The sequence below is a fragment of the Silurus aristotelis genome (genome assembly GCF_946808225.1).
Source record: "Silurus aristotelis genome assembly, chromosome: 27".
Taxonomy (NCBI): Eukaryota; Metazoa; Chordata; class Actinopteri; order Siluriformes; family Siluridae; genus Silurus; species Silurus aristotelis.
Window position 1 is genome coordinate 13,236,204 of NC_139600.1, and position 22,416 is coordinate 13,258,619.

At 38.3% G+C, this 22,416-nt stretch overlaps 1 protein-coding gene across 2 annotated transcripts in view; it reads left to right on the forward strand.

Moving 5' to 3' along the window:
* Positions 1 to 22,416, forward strand: part of LOC310721232 (spectrin beta chain, non-erythrocytic 1-like) — a 74,128-nt gene that overhangs the window by 17,421 nt on the left and 34,291 nt on the right. The window contains exon 2 of one of the 2 annotated variants that reach the window (XM_083532639.1): positions 4,729 to 4,923. In XM_083532639.1, the coding sequence (XP_083388765.1) occupies positions 4,779 to 4,923 (145 nt within the window). In that variant the 5' untranslated portion in view covers positions 4,729 to 4,778. Of the gene's footprint in view, positions 1 to 4,728; positions 4,924 to 9,128; positions 9,575 to 22,416 lie in introns of those variants that run through there. The other variant, XM_083532638.1, reaches the window with a different exon arrangement.

Below are 22,416 nucleotides of genomic sequence, written 5' to 3' on the forward strand. Positions count from 1 at the left end.
CTGAGCTTGTGATCAGATGGTTGTTTTCAAACCCCAGCACCACCAGAGAGTTACTTGTGAACCCCTGAGCCAGTTCAGTTCAGTTTTATTTGTATTGCGCCTTTAGCAATGCACGTTGTCACAAAGCAGATTTACAGGAATAAATAGAGAATATAAATTAAAACTAAATCAATTTACCCTTATAAGGTCCTAATGCCTATTCCCTAGCCATTAGTAATGGTGGTGAGGAAAAACCTCCTGTATTAAGAAGAAACCTTCTGGGGAACCAGGTTTCAAGTTTGAGTGACATTGAATATTCATTCATTCATTCTATGGTTAATTGTTTGTTGTGAAGTTGTGTAAAGATGCTTCTCACTCAGTAAACAAATGTATAACATATCTCTTCGTCTTTTTCTGGTGTTTAGTACAGATTTCTTTGACAGACGATTGCTAGGTTGCAAACATTCCCATTACCCCCTCCCCCCCTGACCACCACCTCCACAGTACTGCAGCGTCAGTATTCACCCTGTGCTACTGCATCAGCTAAAAATACCCTTCCTCTCTCTCTCTCTCTCTCTCTCTCTCCCCATTGCTCTCCCTCTCTCTTCCTCTCGTTTTTTGTCATAGTCTCCTGTGTCACTGGATATGATATCTTCTTATTAGAGGTGTAGTCCATCCATATTCATTTGAGAGTTCTGCCTGGAATGATTTCCTGGGATTTCTATTATTCTCTCTGCTCCTCATTTTTTTAAATATTAAGTGCACAGCATTCATGATGTAACAACATTCTTTGCTGCACTGCTGACTTATGCACAATTGTTCATGCTTACTTATTCGCTATGGCATATATTATGTAGAAGAACGACCTTTCTTGTACATCGTGGACTTCTTTGGCCAAGAAGTTAAAAAAGTATAGTAACTGTTACTGTATTCACAAGACAGATGAATCACAGGAGTTAGACCTCTGGCTACAGATACCTTAGCAGTGAGATGTAGATTTTGGTCGATTTTGACATGCATGCATCATGCGATTCAGGTGGACTGTCACGCTATGAATTTCAAATTCACAAGATTTTTTTTGTTAGATTCATGTCATGTTGATGAAGCCAATTTGTGAAATGGTACATAATCATGCTGGATGTAGCCATTACAGGATTCTACGTTGAGGCCATGAAAGGATGCACATGGTCAACAGCAATACTTAATTAGACTGTGATATTCCAGCAGCGATTGATTAGTAGTAATGGTCTAAATTGTAGCTAGAAAACGTTCCCCATAGCATTACACAACCTCCACCAGCCTGGACTCTTAACACAAGGCAGGTTGGGACTATGCCAGACAGGTGGAACCTGACACGGTTTGCTTCTATTATAGTCCATCCACCTTAAAGATTTGAAATGTTATGTATTCTTAGATGCTTTTCTGCATACCACATTTGAACAGAGTGTGAGCTGAGTTTCTGTAGCTCGTAGCTAGTTTTCTCTAAGCTTGAAACACACTCTATTCTTCAATTATGTTTCTTTTCAACAAGGCCTGCAGAACTGCTGCTTGCTTGATTTAATTTTTTTTTTAATTGCTCCATTCTGATTCAATTCTAGACCCAGAATCCCAGAAGAATCCCAGAAGATCAGCAGTTACAGATAGACTTAGTAGACCAGGCCGTCTGGCACTAATAAGCAATCTTTGGTCAAATTCGCTGAGATCATATACTGGTAGCAGGTACATGCATGGATTTCTAAAACAAAGTACATAGAGAGAGATTATTTGTGTGCGTGTGTGTGTGTGTGGGTGGGTGGGTGGGTGTGTGTGCACGGGTGCATGTTTCTTCTGTAAAGCAGTAGGTGCTACTGCTGAGGTAGCGTGCTGGTGGCGGCATTTACGGCTGCTGACTTTGCCAGTTCGTAGTGCTAAACTATGCCAGAATAGTAATTAACTTTTACAGCTAGCATTTGTTTTTACAGATGAAAAACACAATAGGGGTCAAACACATGGCATACATCAGTCTAATCACCAGTCTAATCTAGCCTAAAAAATGAATTTGGAATCTGTGATGTAAATTAAAATTGTGTAGAGAAATTCAGGGGAAAAAGGAGCAATTCCCTCTGCTTATTTCACTTCCCATCATAGCAATAAACTCATGCCCATATATACAGCTACTGACAAAATATGCTAATATATGAAATTCAGGTTTAAAAAAAATATATCTTTAGACTCACATGACCTGTTCTCTAAATTGCTTTATCTTTTCTTTAAAGCTAGCAATATCCAAATGTGTAGTTACAAATACAGTGGAACCCGGTTATCTCGCCCTCGGTTAACTCGACAACCCTATTAAGTCGACGTTTTTGAAGTGGAACCGTCAAATTCTCGCTTTTTCTAACCATTTTTTTTCGGTTATGTCGACTTTTTTTTTATGTCGCCGATATAAAAACCCTGATATCTCGAGCACGAGGGGGGAAAAAATTGCCATTTAACGTCGGTTATCTCGATCGGCACTGCGCAGCCGCAGAAGAACTCGCGGAAGTGGCGGAAAAATCAAACCTTACAGCTGCTACAGGTGTTGTATTGTATACTGGTGAATCTCTGCTGTTAGTTACTGCACATATGCCTTTTGTTGTTAAATGTTATGCGATGAACGGGAGGCGAAAGCCGCGCTTGGCGGCGCGGAACGTGTGATGACCATCCAAAATCATAGAATGAACACCGGGGGGTGAATCCGCGGTGCGCTTTGGGAAGAAAAGCGCAGCCGGTGAGAGAGTGCCGGTGGGAAGACACGTACCGGGATACGCATGCGCGATAACAACGACCGCCGTGAACCAACATATACCAACAATAACGGACAGTGAGAGTGTGGAAGTTTAAATAGGAGCTGGTGATGATGATAAACGAGCACCAGATGTGCGCGATTGAAGCCGGGAGCTTCAGAGAAAGCGGCCGAGAAAACACCTGACACGCTGAAGGGGGCGTGGCAGGTGGATTCCTGACAGATAAACATGTACTGTATGTATTTTTATAGCATGCCTTCATCAAACAAATCGCGGCAACGCTGTTGTGTAAAAAAACCCTTCAAAAACACGTGCATGCACATTCTCATTTATTAACGCACAGCATGTACATAAAGAAATTTCAAGCACGTTAATATACTGCCGCCATATTGATTTTCGTTTATCTCGATCATCGGTTACTTCGATGATTTTTGGCGACCCCCTAGGACATCGACATAACCGGGTTCCACTTTAATTCTGAAATGTATTCTGGACAGTACCAAACTATGTAAAGGACTTAACTTGGAATTTATGTATAGATCAGGGATGTCCAAAGTTCAGCTTCAGAACTAAATAGTCCTATGGACAAATGTTAACTGCCCCATGGCTTCTCTGGATAAAGAATGATTAATAGCCCACTGACTAACACTTACCAATGGTGTGATGCTATGAGCAGACAGTGTAAACCCTTAGCTCATTTGCAATTTCTCTGACCGCAAATTCATTTGTTGTCACAGACAAAACCACAAAGACTGCATCTCAGTCAGCTGAGATGTCAGTTCGGCACCTTATAAGGACCCCAGCTCACTGCACATTGGGACACTGATGACCTTGATGAAATGACTAACTAACTTCTTATTCCCTCAAGCAGTCACTGTTAAACCCGAACATATTTAAGTTTGAAATGTCGTATAAATGTGTTAGATCATGCATAGATGGATTTTTGTAATCACTCAAACTTTATAACATCAAATAAATTCTAAACTGGTTCATGTTGGCTAAGTTTTTGCCTTTCTATCAGTAAGGGTCCACAGTGGGCATTGATGCTTCCTGGTTTTTGTGGTGTATTATAGGATTTCTTCAGGGGGCGAATGTTCCTGTGTACTGGAAGGATTTTATGACAGTTTTTAAAATGGGCGACTCCATAATCAGTGCCCAGACCACTGAACTAATGAGCTGATTAACCCAAAGTTAGGGTTAGAAAGAAATGCAAGAACACAGTCAGTGGATGAGCTTGCAGAACCTGTAGGACTAAAAGCTATTTTGACCGACGCAGCGATTTATCAAAGTGAACAGAATGAAGAACATTACTACAGCTAATAATTGGCACTGATTCCATACCAATAAGCAAAAAAAACCCAATTAATTATAGTTAGAAGGTCCTATTGCTTTTGGTTTTTAAAATAGGGTGGCCATAAAAACAAATATACAGTAGTTAATACTGTAAATAAAATATACAGTACAGTAGTTCCTACTGCATTAACCAGGTTATGATGTGAATACTCTCAAATTAAAACTGAATTTATTTCTCATAATTCATCAATAGCATGGTGTTCAGCTCTCAGGTGCTGTATGTTGTAGTCTAAATGGCCTACTTTGGGGGGGACCAACATTTGTACACCTCTGCTACTGATGATGCAAAAGCTGGAAAAAGACCCTTCAGTTGTAGTTGTTCTTTACCAATAGATGGTGCTATAATCAACATATTTGCTATATTAGGACATTGTGGGAAAGTCAGTGACCTAAGGTGTTGTTTTAAGATGGAATTAATAGAATGTTCCAGATAAAGCGAGACACATTATTAACAAATCTGGTATCATCACAACATAGGAGTGTACTTTCACACACCACAAATCATTTCCTCCAGCTGACTACATGATGCATAAATTGTGGATGTAGTTTTACATGTTCAGTTTCTAGCTATTAAGTCGGACATCTTGGACTAGAATTTGTTTTTCACTGACTGAATTTCTTTTGCGTTTAGGTGTTTTTTAAAAGGGGCTAATGAGTGGATTCAAGCTCTGAGAGCTCACAATGACATCAGTAGCCGCAGATTATGACCACATGGAGATCCAGCAGCAGTACAGCGAAGTCAACAACCGCTGGGATGTGGAAGAGTGGGACAACGAGAACAGCTCGGCCCGTCTGTTCGAACGCTCCCGCATCAAGGCTCTTGCAGGCAAGTAAAGTTAAAATAATAATAAAGATTAATTTAATAATACATTTTTTTTTCCTGTTCTTTTTGGCTTCTGTACATTAACTATATGGACAAAAAATATTGGGGCATCAGTCTTTTACCACCATGTGTGATATTTTTTTTACAAATTGTCACCACAATTGGAGGCACACAATTGTAAAGGATGTCTTAGGATGTGGTTGCGTGAAATTTGCCCTTCACTTGAACTAGGAGACCCATCCCTGTTCCAGTATAACAGTACCTCTGCTACCTGAAGATATGCTTTTACGTGGATTGGAGCGGAATACCTTTAGTGGGCTGCTATAGAGATTTGACCTCAACCCTATTGAACACCTTTGGATTGCAGAGCGAAGGTTATTATAAATACATGAATATTACACGTAAAGGTTGTTCATGTGCAGCTACATTACAAAATGCTAGAATCCATTAGAGAGGCCTTCAGAATGTTTTGAAATGGCATTTTATATGTATTTTGAACATTTTGCATTACATTGTGCTTGCAGAGGGGAGCGGTAATTTCTCAGATTTGTCTGTCGATATGTCTGGTTGAACCTGTTCAACTGACATCAATGGCCATTATAGAATTCTGATATTTAAAGAAGTATCAAATTTGTCCATAACAAAGCAAAAAAAAAAAAAAATTAATGTTTTCAGCTGATTGAATGTGATCAGTTTCTGTAAAACTGTGCCCACTGTAGCTTCAGACTAGAGACCTGCACTCCTGCGGGACCCAACGCAAACGGCAAAATACTCGTGTGCGGGTTGCGGAAGAATAAAATCAATCGTGGAACTTCCACAAAATAGTATCTAAATTACAAATTAGGAATAAATGACTAAAAACAAATAAACGTATGTATCCGATGCACAAAAGCAACAGTGGCAACTACAATAAAATAAAGCGATTTACAAGCACAAGGTCAGAAGCGAACTCTCCCGTAGTTCATGCGCAGTAGAGCAAACTGAGGCAACATGTATGAAGTGCAATACAGAGAGGAATCACTGAGTGCTACAGATATTAGAAACAAACAACACAACAAAACCTTGGCCTGTTTTTTTCATAACATACTGTTTCAGTTCTGATGTTCTATGTTTTAAAAAGTCCAAAATGACAGCGATCACATTGTGATGTTTGACTGAAGCTTTTGATATGCATCTATGCTATGTGTTTGATTGATTGGATAATGACCTGAATGAGAAGGTGTATGTTTTCCTATGAAAGTGGCCAGCGAGTGCACAGACACGGAAACAACCGCTCGTTTAATGTCTTATATGTATGTCCTATTGTCTTTTTTTTAGCTCAGACATGTCCTATGGGTTAATCAGTTTGTTGGATATTTGATCTTGGAAATGCACGCTAGTACACCAGGCCACATGAAGTTTTCTAAAATGGGCCACTTGCCATTTATGAGCTTCTCTTGCTAGTCTCACAGCCAGGTTGTTGTCATGTACCTTGTGTGTATCAGCTCCCTGAATAGCAGATGAATCTACTCAAGTTCCATACAAGAAGCTAAATAATTCACATGCTCCTTAAATATGCAAGAGTTACTGAAGCTTCATGGCTCACTTCATGGTCTTACACACTGCCAAAGCTTTTCACTGCCATATGCCCCTGGACACTGGTGTTTCTTCATGAACTGTTCAGCATCTTTCATTTTCTTATCTGCTATTTTAGCTTTGAGTCCTCGTTAGGCCCATTGGACGATTTGCTTAGTCACTGTAGGTGTAAGTCATTAATCTCATTGAGCTTTATGATTTGAGAAATGCTTCTAAATTTAGGTTGTATCCTCCAGCCAAAAGTAAAAATCTGAAATAATCCCCTAGTTAAAAAGATCACTAAATACTGCTGCCTGCAGATTTTATTTTGACATTGACAAATTGCACCAGACACCAGAAGGCTATTTTTGTCTCCTCAGGTTAGTTTTTCTTACGTCTGTGTCTTTGTGGTAATGCACTAAACCTTGGTGGCTTCCAGAAAATCTATGGTTCATTTAATTTAGCATTATAGCATTGATCTGTTTAGTCCTTGTGTGGTTTTTCCCTTGATGTCCGTGGTCTGATAGATCCGCTCTTTCCAGAGTGGAGTGAGTCCAGCCTGCGAGTCACATGCGACAAGGTTATGTCAGAATCCAGGCCGCTTCTGGAGTCCATGCTGAATAATTAAAAGCAGCCTGAACCTGAACAAAGACACATTTTTCCCCCCTGCACACCATCTACTGCTTTTCCTTCAACATTACACTTTTTTTTTGTGTTGCCATTCATAAACAAAACGGACAACTTCCAAGAACGGCTTAGTTAATAACTTCAGAGCGACTGGGAAATGGGATATGATTCTCTTTTCTTAGCTAGATGAGACAAATTCAGAGAGGCACACACACAAGGTTACACGAGGGTGCAGCTGAATAATGGTGTGAAATTCTTCAAAAGAGTCCTACATGTTTGTTACTGGTGGTCATTTTGAGGGCATGAATCCTAGTGATCCATTTTTTTTTCTCTTATTTCGCTAACTAACATAAGAAGATTCTGAAGATTTTTTTCACACAAAACCATAAAAACTGCACCATCATTACTGATATTGAGCTGATTTTATTAACTAGTGCAGTAAGCTTTAAAAAAAATCTACACAACCACATGTGTGTACTTTGGATCAGGAAGTCATAAGTTCAAATCCCAGTATCACCATGCTGCCACTAGCTAGGCCCCTGATCAATGTCCTTATCCCTCAACTGATAATAGTCACTCTGGATAAGAATGTCTTCAAAATGCCAGTAATGTATTGTGATACTATAAGAAAAATATAAACCTTTGCTACCATTTGGACTAAATACAGTATGAAGCAGTTTTGTTTTTCTTTTGTGAAGCAAGTTCCAAGCTTATTTTATTAATGAAGGAGTCTTGAGATAGATAGATAGATAGATAGATAGATAGATAGATAGATAGATAGATAGATAGATAGATAGATAGATAGATAGATAGAGAGATAGAGAGATAGATAGATAGAGAGATAGATAGAGAGAGAGAGATACTGACATTCTGTGTTTTAAATGTATACCATTCTCTTTTTAGTGATCAAACTTTCTTTGTATTATCTTACTATTAATTCTTTATCAAGCAAGATAGCTATCTAGCAAATAATTTTTTTTATTAATGTAGTAATTTTGCCTTACTGAGCATAATACATTATAGCTGTTCAGCGTTTTCCTGTTGATGAAAAGAGATGACCGTGCTGCTCCCAGGTTCAGACTACAACAGCTGAAAACACCCCTGGGTGTTTAGATGAATTCCAAGATAAATAATAACTGTAGTACAAAACGGCAGTATTTCAATTCTTCCATGGAATACATGCTTTTATCAAGATATTATGCTTCAATTAGCTATATTATTTTTTGGCGTTTAAGTCTAGGTTTGGGGTTTTTGAAGCAGGCATATAAATGTAAACAGATACCCCAAAACAGTGTTGTATTTTTCCTCCAGAGCCAAAGTGCACGGTTTAACCCGAGTGGTTTCCCCATTCAAGAGGGATTCTTGAGGTAAATTGGACATGATGGTAAGAAACTGAAAAACACAAAAGATCCAGGAATGAATGTGTTTGCTCAGGAGAAATTGAGAGCGGGGTCGGGTACGAAAAAAGTGGTCGGGACCTATAGGGGGTGGGTGTCGACTTTCCTGAAAAGTGCTGCTGAGGCAAACCTTAGTGCCTCAGAGTGTGGGCTATTGTGCTGAGTGCATCACATGAAAATTGTGTTGAATAATTCCCCCGCTTTGTTCCACCACTCAAAAGCCACTGCATTTTTGTCTGTCCCACATATTCGTATGCAGCAGTGAAAGAAAAGCGGGTTGATCTCTTTTTGTGGCCCCTATAAAAGATTTGTCAGGCTTCAACTTGGTCAGACAGAGAGCCTTTTTATATCAACATTTCCTGCTGTCAAGCATCAAAAATAATGTTTGTTTCAGTTAAGAACTCCAGCTGGGTTTGGCAAAAGTGAACATCCTGCTTATCTCCCCCCACCATGACAGAATGGTGTGGCCCACCACCTCCTCCTAGTCTCTCCTTCCACCTCTCTTTATGCTAATACGATGCTGACATCATTTATAGAACACACTGGCCTTGATAGGCGGCCTGGTCCGGTGCCAAGCCTCAGGCTCCACCCCCTACTTCCTCCAGGCTTGTGAAAGGTGTGCTCTGTTTTGTTCAGTGCTGTCTTCAGTGTACGCCAGAGTCCACGGCACATGCTCTCGCATTCACTCTGACGATCTCAGGGATGACAAATTATGGAAACGATCTGTGTTAAACATCTTGGAAGGGCAAAAAAATCAGGCGCTCCGCCAGTCACTGAGCATCGTTTAGATTAAGCCAGAAGGAGCTGGATGCTTGGACAGCCTCAAGTCTGGTGTTTGCTGGTTGAGCAGGGTTGATAAGAGGACACCTTACTTTCTAACACACTGATGGAGCTTCAGCGGGCAACTAGTATGCCTGGACCCCTTTCACCTGGACCTTTACCTCCTGGGCATATTTCGCCTGAGCACCTGTCTCCAGGGCCAGGACCATCATATCCAGGCTCCAGTCCTGGACCCAGTTACGGTGCAGCTGCTTTTAACTATAATCAGCTGGAGGGTCGATTTAAGCAACTACAAGGTAAGTAACCTAGGCTGTGTGTAACTATAGACATGGACCGAAATGCTTGATAGTGTAACACTTATAACCTTCTAAAGTGGAATGGGAGACAGCAGGGTAAGAAAAGCCTGACGAGGAGGTTTATCAGCCTCTAAAATATTAATGAGAATTCGGAGGGAATCAGGAGGAGCTTGGGTAGTTCTCTGATGTGTGTGTGTGTGTGTGTGTGTGGTGGGGGGTTAATCTGTCAGGTTATCCAAAGTGTGTCTGCTTATCGCTGTTTCATGGCTGACATAGTTTTAACCTGCAGTTCCCAAAAAGGGAATTTTGGTTCATTGTTTTTGGTGGATTTTAGAAGACTTTTCAACCCGTTTGGCCGGCCTGTCAGTGACTATAGCAGGACCACGTGTGACCTCACAATGCCCTGTGACAAAACAGTAATTCAGCACACGTGGACTGTCCTCACATTCCACTCATAGTAAAGCAATGTTTGAGTTGGTTTGTATTTAATTCAGATGAATAAACTTAGCTACATTAAATTCTTTGCTTAACAAAATTGAGTGAGAAGTTTTTTTTTATGTTTAACACAATGACTAGTTTACAGCAGTTTGACTTATAAACATTGAAATCACACATAGCTGAAACCTGAAGAATTTTCTAGCTAATGTATATTATTATTAATATGATGCTAACTAGCAATTTAGGAATCTTCTTTGTAGGAATTAATGTAGCAATGTAGGAATTCATTTAATTGTTAAAAAAATTATTTGCTTAGACAGCAGTGTGCCATCTATCTATCTATCTATCTATCTATCTATCTATCTATCTATCTATCTATCTATCTATCTATCTATCTATCTATCTATCTATCTATCTATCTATCTATCTATCTAGGAAACATATCATGTCAAATAATTCTATGTTGAGAAATCAGTAGTGGATAAAATCAAAAGGATATTATAGCAAAAGTCTCTGTCTCCATTTCTACTATGACTCCAAATGTAGATCATTTTTTTATATTTTAAGCCGGTCTGTTTTCACTTTTCTAACATCCCCCAAACTCTTTCTTATCCTGCGAGCCACTTTGCAGCCTCTCACTTGTAATATTTGCCAACCATTTCTTCTTGACATGTGGGTTCTAATGAATTGTTGCCTATTCTTCCTGGCATATCTGTTCTAACTCTGCCAGGTGTCATGGAATCGCTTCCTCAAATCTGATCTGAAGAATCAGAGCATCGCAATAACATCAAATCTTTCGGAGCTGTTTCTTTACTGTTATCTGTGGTGTGTTTCGGATCGTCGTTGGATACACATTTGTATGAATTCTTTTTGCATAAGTTGTAATATTAAGAAAGGTGCAGCATTTCTTTTATGCCAGCACTGTATTTGCACCCTGCTGTGTAATAGAGAGAATAGAGGTAAGAAAGAAGGAACATTTGACGAGATGACGAAGGTGTAGTTAACTAAAAAGGTGTTACATATTTATACACTCACTTAATTGTAAATAGAAAGATGTTTTAATCCAACAGGTGTCTAGTCTGATACTACGTCTACACCAATAATAAAATAAAAACTGCAAGCATTCTTTAAGTCACACCTTGGTGCTGTTTTAGCGATATTGTGTCAGTTGTAGCCCCCCGAAGATGCCTTAAGTGATTGGTCATCCATTAATAAAGGTGTGTCTCAAGTTACACCCAGTTGTCTGATTACCTTTCATTTTACAGCCTAACACTGAAGTCGCGAAGACTGAAACAAACATTAGTACCTTTGTCCACTTTCTTACATTTCATTACTGTGCCTCTTCTACATCCCCCATCCTTATGAATGGGGGCTTTAGGTAACAATACGCCACTTTGTCTATTTTACAGCCTGTTCTATAAGTCATAATGCTTAATTCTATCAGATAACAGATTATCTTAATGGTTTTCTGTCCACTAGTAGTAAAAATATGTTTAAATAATAGTATACAATAACATTGCATTTAGTAAGTGAATGTATCTTCCTTGCAACTAATTCTGGAAACAATACAGCACAAGACCAATCGAATTGTGAATGAGACTAAAAAATGTAAAACCTGTCAAATAACTATAACAGTAGCTGTAGTTATTAGGTTAAGATTTTAACTGTGTTTGCAGTAACTGAGATATTTGATATTCAATTAACTATAGGTATGATAGAAGTCATTTCACCCTCCATCTGCAGTGACACTGATGATGCTGATGCAAAATAAACCAGAACAGATGAAATCTTTATCTGAAGTGAACGTCGCTCTTCTATCTTTATTCTGTTATGTAGTTAAATGCTGATTTACCCTAGTGGGTTTTCATGTCTTTATATGGATAACAAAAGGTGATAAGGTTACCAGCTTGCATTCAAACGATACGAGGCTACGGACAAAGTCCAAGTTGACAGTGACAGCTAGATCATGTGGACTTCCTTTTTTTTGTGCTAGAACTGGACAGGAACCTTTCATCATTTTTGCTGGTCAATGCACAGAGCCAAGGCGGGAATTGTGGAGGGGGGGTGTGTGTGTGTGGGGAAGTGTCGCATTAAAAGAGGCAATTCTGTGTAGTGTAGTGTAACGGCAGCCAGAGGCAACCCGCTGCTAACCAGCTCAGTGACCTTCTGTTCCATGCTAGGCTTAGCATTGTCCTTTCATAGCTGGAACAGGAAAGACTAGGACTGGTTCTTGACAGAATTTGACTCGAGCTCTAATTCAAAGATAAGCCAAAATAGCAGTAGAGGGGTCTCAGAATCTGGACCTGTACTACAAAATTTTTAGCCCATACCCACAACAATTATGCTGTACATATACAGTCAGTAACACATGAACACATGCGCAAAACCAGTCGCATTAAATGTGTATAAAATATAAAATGCCTTCAACCTGACCCAAGACTTTTTTTTTTTGTCCTGTCGAGTAGCAAACCGCTATGTAACTATGCTTTGGTAACTAGTCTTGAGAGGGCAAAAGTATACTAATTAGGAGTTTTAGTTGGCATTGAAATGTAAGCACAATTTTAGTGAGATAAGAAGACAAACATATATATGCAACCTTTTTTTTTTATTTTATTTAATTTTTTTACATTTTCTGCATGGTTTGTACCGGGGTTTTTTTTTGTTTTTTTCCCTCAGCCGTGCAGATTCATACTTGAATGCATGAATTACAAGATCAGTCAGAGTCAAACAAGTATCTGCAAGTTAATCATACACAGATCAGCAATAACATGGCATTAGCCTGGAATAAGCCGCCATAAATGAGATCTTTTCAATGCTGTATCCAGAAATCTGTTTTAGAGGGATGCGAAACTGTAGTAAATAAAATCATTGCATGACTAGTAGCTTTCAAAAGAGGCATGTGGTAGCAGGTGGTAGCTAATAAAATGTGATTAAACAAACTAAGAATTAATTACATCTTAAATATGGAATATATAATCGTAATGATGTCCATAACCTTTAGTGAAAATTACTGTGCAATTGTTGCTTTTTGAGAAGCGAGAAAGCGTTTGAGACCACATTGGGTTTTGTGGTCAGTGTAATTTCAATGTCCCTGACTGCTTAAAAATCTTGTAGCAGAGACAGAAACTGAACTGGGTTAGAACTCGGGTAAGAGGGATAGTCTGTCATGGCCTTGAATAGAAAAGAAGCCTATTTATGTCATATACTATACAGCATTATGAATTTATTTTTACTTTTACTTTATTTTATTGCAGCTGTGTTAGGAAGTCAGGGGTTGGAATGCAGGTTCAGCCACGATACAGTGCGCATGGACCCGAGAGGTTTAGTGATGTGAGGGTTGGTGACAGCTTAACAGTGCTTGGACTTTAGCAATCAACCCCACCCTATTTTTTTCTTTTTATCTGTTCACTGGAGCTAGTGAACTTTTCATCTTCAGTCCTGCAGCTTCAACTCCTCCCCAAACAGCAACTAAGTACCAAGTCTGAGGTCACTATGTGTGAGATGTTTCATACGGTAGGATTTGACCTGGCCGTAATTAATGCAGAAGGTTCTTGTTGGGCCTCACTGCTGAGCTTGCTTTTTTTGGTAGATAGAGGGTATTAAAGGGAATGGGAAACTTGTATAATCTTCATGATCGAAGATTACAATCCAGTTTGCTTGCATGCAGTCTGTAAATCTGTCTAGTTAAATGCATTGACATGCGTTTGTGACGAAGTGTGCTAGCACTTAAAATACGGCCTGATATGTATAATATTTACCGGAAGCTTTTGATATTCTGTCCTTTATACAAAATATTGAAAAAAGCTTGTATGGTTCTATATCTTGTATGGTTCTTGTATGGTCTTTTGTTAAAGTCTGTCACACTGAGATATCAAGTGTATCCCTACCTGAAGGATGTACAATCTGACATAAACAACACTATCAAACTGGATAGCAATTCCTCTTCTTAGGGGTTCAGTTGAATGGATCACATGAACTTAGATTTAAAAAAATTCATTTTTTTAGATCTCAGTCAACAAAAGTTTGTGGACACCTTAACATTTGTATGATTTGTATGTATACACGCATTTGCATTTGCACGTGGTTTGTTTTAGTAATATCCCATTCCACAGTTGTTCCCTATTTGCTGTTATAATAACCTCCACTTTTCTGGGAAGATGTTACACTAGATTTTGAAGTGTACTTGTGAAGATTTGTGCTTATTAAGCTACAAGGGTGTTAGTAAAGTCAGGTACTGATGTACAGTAGCATGAGGAGGCCTGGGCTCATTGCAGATAGAGAGGCCAAAAAAAAGTTTTTATTATTTACTTGGTTGAACATGGACATATGCGGTTACTAGAGACATATGTCAAGGATAAATGAACCTGTACATCATATCAGGAGGCCAGAAGACAAGATTTTATTTATTTTGCAGGTTTTAGTTAAAAAAAAATAAAATAAAGAAGGAAATTTGCAATGACCTGGTTTTTAAAAATGTTTGGTGAAAATCTCATCTTGAAACAAATCTTGTTCTGTTTGTTCTGGTCCTGATTCAATGGAGGAGATTAGTTTTTTTATATACTTCCTTTAAAGTCATCATCTCAATCCTTAAAACAACACTGAGAATAGCCAGCACAAGAAACCTTTCAGCTGTACTGTACCTCTACCAATTTCCACTTGGATCAGATCTTCTTCAGTACTTCTTGTACCATCGTGTCTACTCCTTTAACAGCCCTTGTTATAACTGATTATACATTTTTTTTTCGGAGGAGCCATCGTGTTTGCTAAAGGAAATGAATCCCTTCTGAGCCATTACGTGACTTCAATAATATTGTTTCTTGTCTACTTGGAGTGAATGTGAGCAATGCAGACACTTATATTTATGGTGTATCCAGAGGTAATATTTATTGTTACCCAGAGAGATTCAGCACATTCCCTATGATTGATGTCAGCAAAAATTTGTTGATAAAGAGTCTCGGATGTCTCAAAGTACGGTATATTGGACTAAAGTCTTTGAACACCTGACCTGTTTTTTGTTTTTCCACATTTACTCTTGATTTTTATATGCAATTACAATAACCCCCACTCTTCTGGGAACATGTTCCAGTGATTTTGGATTGTGCTTGTAGAGATCTGTGTTTATTCATTCACATAGGTGTTGGTGAAGTCACGTATTGATGTAGGTCAGGTGAGAAGGTCTGGGGTGCAGTCAGTGTTTCAACCATCCCACAGGTGTTCAGTAGGGTTGAGGTCAGAGCTTAATTGCAGGGGACACAAGATCTTCCGCTCCATACCATGTAAAGCATATATTTATGACTCTGGCTTTGTGCACCTGGGCATTGTGATGCTGGAAAAGCTTCGGGTCTCCTAGTTAAAGTAAAGTAAAATAAGGTAAAATGCTACCACATTAAAAGACGTCCTATACAATTGTGTATATTGTCAGTAGTGTCTAAATAGAGTTATATATTGCAAACTTACAGTATATCGGAATATAGCAAAGAACAAAATAGTTTTTACTGTGTTCTGTGATATCTGCATTAAACCTTGCAGCAGTATTAACATTGTTTCCAAATATGTGCTAATAATTGACTATAACTGATACTGATAGGACAATGTCTGTGCACTTTATTTATTTAGTTTTATATATTTTAATTGATTAATTGTATGATATGTTATTGTTTATTCATGTATTTCTATTGCTCATAAGTGATATTTTAACCTTATAGACTTTTGTAATGGTTAAATTGGGTGTAATGGGAATTTTAAGTTTCTCCTAGTAATTTGTTGCCTCTTAATGAGCTAGTGGATGTGATTAAAGACCAACAGAACACCTTTGGCAATTTGTAGAGTACATGTGGGTATCTATTAGACACTGATAGAGACCATTAGGATGTCCATTACGCCTCCAGATTCCAAGTTTCCACAATGGTTTGTTTGGTTTGATGATCATGTAAACAAATACACTATGTAATAGAAACCATTTGGTAAAGATCTCACCAAATCAAATTATTTCAGAAGAGTGCAAATGTTTGGAATCCAGCTGTAATTATGGAGGGTAGGATAAGATTTAAATATTTACTTTACATCATTGATTTATTGCCTTTTCCGCCAAAGTCTGGTGTGGCTTCATTTTTAAAATGTAGAAAATGTTAGTTTTAAATATATTTAGTATGAAAAGTAACTTTTTTTGGGTGTGTATTTGGGATACTGAGTGGGCTAAGTCCATATCAAACCCTCATTTTATATGCTGTGGGCGATTCCTAACACAAATCTTTGTACACAAATACTGTATCTAACTCATAAACTGATGCAAAGGCTGATAGCAGGGTTCAATTCGACTCTGTCATGTTTGTCCTTTATGTAATGATTAACATGTCTCTCTTTATGAAACATGATACATTTTAGTTTTCAGATTTATCGCACACTGAGCAGGCCAGCGCACACTGTCTTCTCATACGATCGCACATGGTTAGTGTAGTCACTATGAACACCAGGTCCCTGTAAACGTTACATGTAAATGTATTGTACTTACAGTTCTGGTACTAGCTTTAGTTAATGTTTGTATTGATTATCAGAATGGAGAAACAGGTGTAGTGTCAGAATCACTGAAAAAATGTGCTTTATTCTGTTTTTTGGCTGACTAGTCCCAGAGAGCCTTAGCTTATATGAGTGGAATTGCATGCGGTTTTCGGCTGTTGAAGCTCATTTATGCTGAGGATTTGTCATGTGCGTTCTGTGCTTTTCTACTCACCACTGTTGTAAACAGAGATCAGATACCATAGCCTACAGTCTGGCCATTTTTCTCTGACATAAAAAAAAGCATATCTGGCTGTAGTACTGCCAGTCACAGAGATGGTACATTTGTTTTTCATACTATTAGGTTTGAACTCGAGTTGAAAAAGCCACAGTCTATAAATGTACTGTATATATGGTCTCATTTAGTAAAAGCTACCCCAGGGGGTGATGTCATTTCATGTGTATATCTGGATGCCAAAATAATGAGACCTGAATTAATTTTCTGTATCTGTTGCCTCTTTCAAATCAAACACCTGCATCCCTTTTATACAAGAGTTTATTACAGTCTATTAGTGTTTTTAAAGAGTGCTGATATTTAGTATGAGTGAACTGGGAAAATGTAACCGTTTATACCAATACTTTAAACAAATATGTAAAATATTATTTCACTTACAAGCTGCCTTCCGTGTGTTTGTTGTTGTGGCAACACACAATGCTCCATATACTTTTAACGAAATGTAACAAATTAATTTGAACAAAACAAAATATCACACACTCAATTGTCCTTTTGTTAATAATTATCTGCATTATTCCGATTGTTATTACCTGTGGCTCCTTGTCTGCGGAAGCTCAGGACTGATATCGATTGATCAACAGCTGAAAATTATAACTATCCTCTCTACTTTTCTTGAATTTGTGAAGAAATGGAAGAATAAGAGTTTTAGGTTTTCTTTATAAGATACATTATATGGACAAAAATAGGACATCTGACTTTTTGAGCTATATATGTTTTATTCTGAAACTGTTCACAGATGGTTGTAGGCACACAATCTCATCTCTGGATGTGGTTTCTTTTAATTTTCCCTTCACTTAAACTCGGAGAACCAAACCTGTTCCAGAATGACAATGCCCCTGTGCACAAAGCAGTGGAAGATCTTCAGTGGTGGCTACAGAACTCTGACCTCAACCCTATTAAACACCATTAGGATGAACTGAAATGCTGACTGTATCCCAGACCTTTTGTCAAACCCTTGTCCACCTAGGGTATTCTACTTTTACCTTGTACCTATGAGCATTAAAACCCAACCTTCACATAGATCACATTTGCTATTGACACTCTTTCCCTTGCTGCATAGACAGCCTTGTGAGGTGTGTATAAATGGAGAATGCAGGATATATCTGGATGGCCTACATTGGCAGTAACCTCCATTATGCTGTTCTTCAAGGCTACGTACACTTAATACAATCCACAGGATCAGTATGCTTCTAATCATGGTCTTGTCTCATTCTTGTTATTTACCGACATTTATAGGTTTCAAGTACGGCGAAACATACTCACAGGATTCTATCTACACCTATTTGTATCATGTATAACCTATGATATAAATCGTGTCGAGACGTGTAGAGCTTTGACATTGCCATAGATAAATTAAAGAGAATTCCTCCGCACTTTGTTAAAACTCACAACGTCCTGCAATGTGTGACTAGGTTTGCGCGACTTATGACAATTTTGATATATTGAGTGCGGGAAATGCCCTATCTATTTGACTGTCTGGGAGCTATAATAAGCATTCTGCGTGTTACCGACAATCTGAGATATTTGGCATTGAGGTGCCACACAATAAACAGCATGTGATCGCTAGTGATAATGTCACCAGATGCCGTCCCGTAACACTGGTTTCTTAAATGTTTTAATTTTTGAAGTTGAATAGTGTATATTGTAAGACTAGATGCTAAGGTTGACCCTGTAAGAAACCGTAACCTTTTCATATGAATACATTTTATGTAAATTCATACATATTTGCATGTGAAGTAACTTGTTTGTGTTAATTGTTTAAAAAATTTTTTTCTAAAATTTACTTCTTAATAAAATTGACATAATTTTTATAAAGCATGTGTATACAGATATCATTTAAATAATAGTCGGAATCTGCTGGCATCATTTACATTTTCAGCATTTTGCAGACGCCCTTCTTCTGAGCGACTTCCATTTATCTCATTCATACACCTGAGCTACTATGGGTTTAAGGGCCTTGTTCAGGGGCCCAGGAGTGGCTGGGATTTGAACTAGGATGTTGTCTAATTATTGGCATTTTTTAACAAACAGTGCGTGTACAGTTCTGCACTTGCGTGAGACAAAGTAACTTTCCCATACCAGCAGGTGGCAGTAGTCCTTATTCGGCATCCAAACAGGGAAACCGGAAACACTACAACCATAAATATAAAAAACAAACAGCGTTCACACCTGCCCTGATACTACATTACTAACGGATTCATGTAGCTTTAATCAATCATGTTTGCTAAGTTTCCAAGAATGACAAGTGTGTTCCGTTCCATTTCTTTCTCGCTGAGGTAATTATCCAATCAGAGTTCACCTCCCACCTTGTCGAGCTCCGCCACTGATTCGACATGCAGAATCAGACGAAAAACAGCTGACGCGGTTCGACTAGAGCCAACCACCCACCTGATCATAAATGTACTGATTGGAGCGTTTTTTTTGTTGTTCAATAAATGTTTAATTTAAACAATTTTCGGTATCACGTTTTATTCATTAACTATTAGATTTAATGAGATGAAGGGAAAAAAAAGAAAATCGGCGGACCATTTTAGCCATAAAAAAATCGGCATAATATATGGGCCATCGGCTGCCGTGATTTTTAAAAATCGGCATCGGCCTGAGAAAATCCCATACCAGTCAACTTCCACTCATGACCTTTGGAGCCAACGTCCAATGCTTAAGCTACCGTCTCTCCATTAATTAAATGAATTAAATTTTCTGGAACTATCTATACCATCATAACAGGAAGCTTAAATATAAAAGTCTAATTGTATAAATGAGATAATATGCCTGTGGTGGTCTGGGAAACCCCTTTTTATAATTACATTAATTTATTTATTTATTTCATGAAAAAAGGTAGAACATACAAAGGTGAAAAGGGAGAAAATTGCATTTGAAACCTTTATTTACCCACACTTCTACATTTATAAACTATTTACATTTCTACATTTATGGAAACCCCCCCTTTTTTTTCTGCTGCTAGTATGTATCATGATCTTATTACATCATTGGAGTTAGTAGTTAAGAGCAGAGGTGGTGTATCCGTTCTCATTAATGATGCAAAATGTCCCACCAGCCAGGATCAAGGTCAAATAAAGCAGCTTACATAACCCCCCTCACACACACACACACACACACACACACACACACACACACACACACACACACACACACACACACACACACACACACACACACACACACACACACACACAGCTGCTTTAAACTCCACTATCGCCATTAGGCCAGGTGGTAAAGTACAGGCTGGAAATAGCCTCATGACAGTTGAGTATTGATTAACTGCAGCACTTATTGTTGATGCGTCGGGGGGAGTTTTTGTTTGGCGAGCTGCAGCAGTCAGTTTGCAGCCTGTCAGCGTAACTTAAGAGCCTTTTAGTGGCGAAAGGATCCTTAACTCAGTAAATACAACCCTTATCTACAGTGCAATATTGACTCTCTGAATAAATTGGCCTATAATAGGTTACATTTAAATCTAATAAAGAATAACCGCTATGTCTTAAAAAGAAATGTGTGTTTATATATGACCAACATGATCTGCTAGACTTAAATAAGCATTAATGCATAATGTGTATGAGGACTATATTTAGTGTTTTGGGGTTTTTTTTTAATTACATTTACTAAAATATTGCTTATCCTCAGTGACCACTTAGTAAGAAAATCCTATACATCTCATTATTTATAGTATTATTCCAGTAACCAATCATGTTTTAGCACAACAATGCATTACGTTGAACAGTTGAGGATTGTAAATCATTGCTTGGCCAGTTTTTACGTGTTTAGTGTGGGTGAACTCGAGCCCAGTGTAGCCTGAGATGACTGTTTTAGGCTGACAAGAGTGTAACCTGATGTGGTCTTCCGCTGTTGTAGCTCATGTGTCTTAAGGTCTGATGTATTGTGCTTTCACTGTTGCTTTTCTCCTTCAGCAATCATGGTTGTAACGAATGCTTTTATTAGTCACCACCATGCCACAGTCAAAGTCGCTGAAATCACTTTTTTTCTTTGTTTTGACCTGTACGTTATACATATGTAACTACTGATCCATATAGTATAAAGATGTTCCTAATAAAGTGGCCGGTGCACAACATGTTTTTTATTATTATATATTACCTTTCAGTTTTGACACTTTCACATCCGCTTGGTTTAGCCTGTATAGAAGCGTAGTCATGGTAACCGGAGTGGTTTGATCTTGCTTTGGCCCTTTATCATGGTGCAGTATCAGGCAGTAGCTCCAGCAGAGCATGTACTGGCAAAACAATGAGTCTTTTTCAAGTATTTTGGTAAGTACCTTTTTGAAGGGATATTTAGGTGTTATTTATCCTTAAGAATGAGGAAGTTAATCCTAGATCAGGATTTGTTCTCTGAGCTGCTGATTTAGAAGAGCTAAAGAGCTGATTCTTTGGCCTATAGGTCTACCAGTTTTGCCCTCACTCTCTCTCTACCTTTCTTTTTGTGTCGTTCATTTGTTTTTTTTCCCTCCCTCTCTCTCTTTCTCTCACTGCTTTTTTTGGAGGGCATCTAGAAAAATCTTGTGAAAACTATGCTGAAAACTTTCTTTTTTTTACACTCTGTCTGTCTCACTTTTGCAATGGTAATGGAGAGATTTATTTTGGAAGGCAATTTGTAAAATTACTGACTGATGGTATTGAGCATTTATTTCTGGCTCTCTTGCTCCTTCTTTCTTTGTCTGTCTGTCTGTCTGTCTGTCTGTCTGTCTCTCTCTCTCTCTCTCTCTCTCTCTCTCTCTCTCTCTCTCTCTCTCTTTCTCTTTCTCTGTCTTTCTCTGTGGTTGTGTGTGTACTTTTTGTCATGGCCCATGTTGAGTATTTAGTAGTTATATTTGGTTGCAAATTTCATAGGTCCTTTTCATAGTTCATACATACTGTAGATTGAGAAGAGACATTATGTGCATAAGTAAATCAAAATTCTCAAAGAAGTATCAAAAATGTAGTTGTGTAATAATTGACAAGCCAAGGTATACAAAAAATATAATAAAATAAAAATAAAATATGCCCGAGTAATATATAAACATGAGGAGGTAGCAGTTTAGTGGTTAAGGCATTGGACTTTGGATCTGAAGGTTGTGAGTTCAAATCCCACCCACACCAAGCTGCACTTCTGGGCCCTGAGCAAGACCTTCCCCCGTAGCGCTTAGTTGCATCAATGGGATAAATGTCGCTCTCGATAAGGGCTTCTGCCTAGTGCTGTAAATGTATATGATTTTAATATAAAACACACATCTGGAGCATTTTAAAAGGACATAGTATTAGAAAGTAATTTTCCTCATTTTGTAACTTAACATAGAGAATTTAGAGCATAACTTGGAGAAACTTATGCATAGCAGTGTAGATTCTGTGTCTTTAAGAGGGCAGTGAACTCATGGTGGCTTTTCGAGCACTTGGATGCAGGAATACAGATTAGAGCTGAAGATCAGTTCTCAGGCCCACACAGTATCACAGATTACTGCAGTCTGAACTGTGGCTCGATCCTGACTTTAGTGCTCTCGTGTTCTCACTGACTTTGTGTGTGGATTAGTTTGGTTAGAAAAAGATGATGATGATGATGATGTACGGAATGTCTGTTGGTCCAAATGAAATATCATAATTGTAGTATT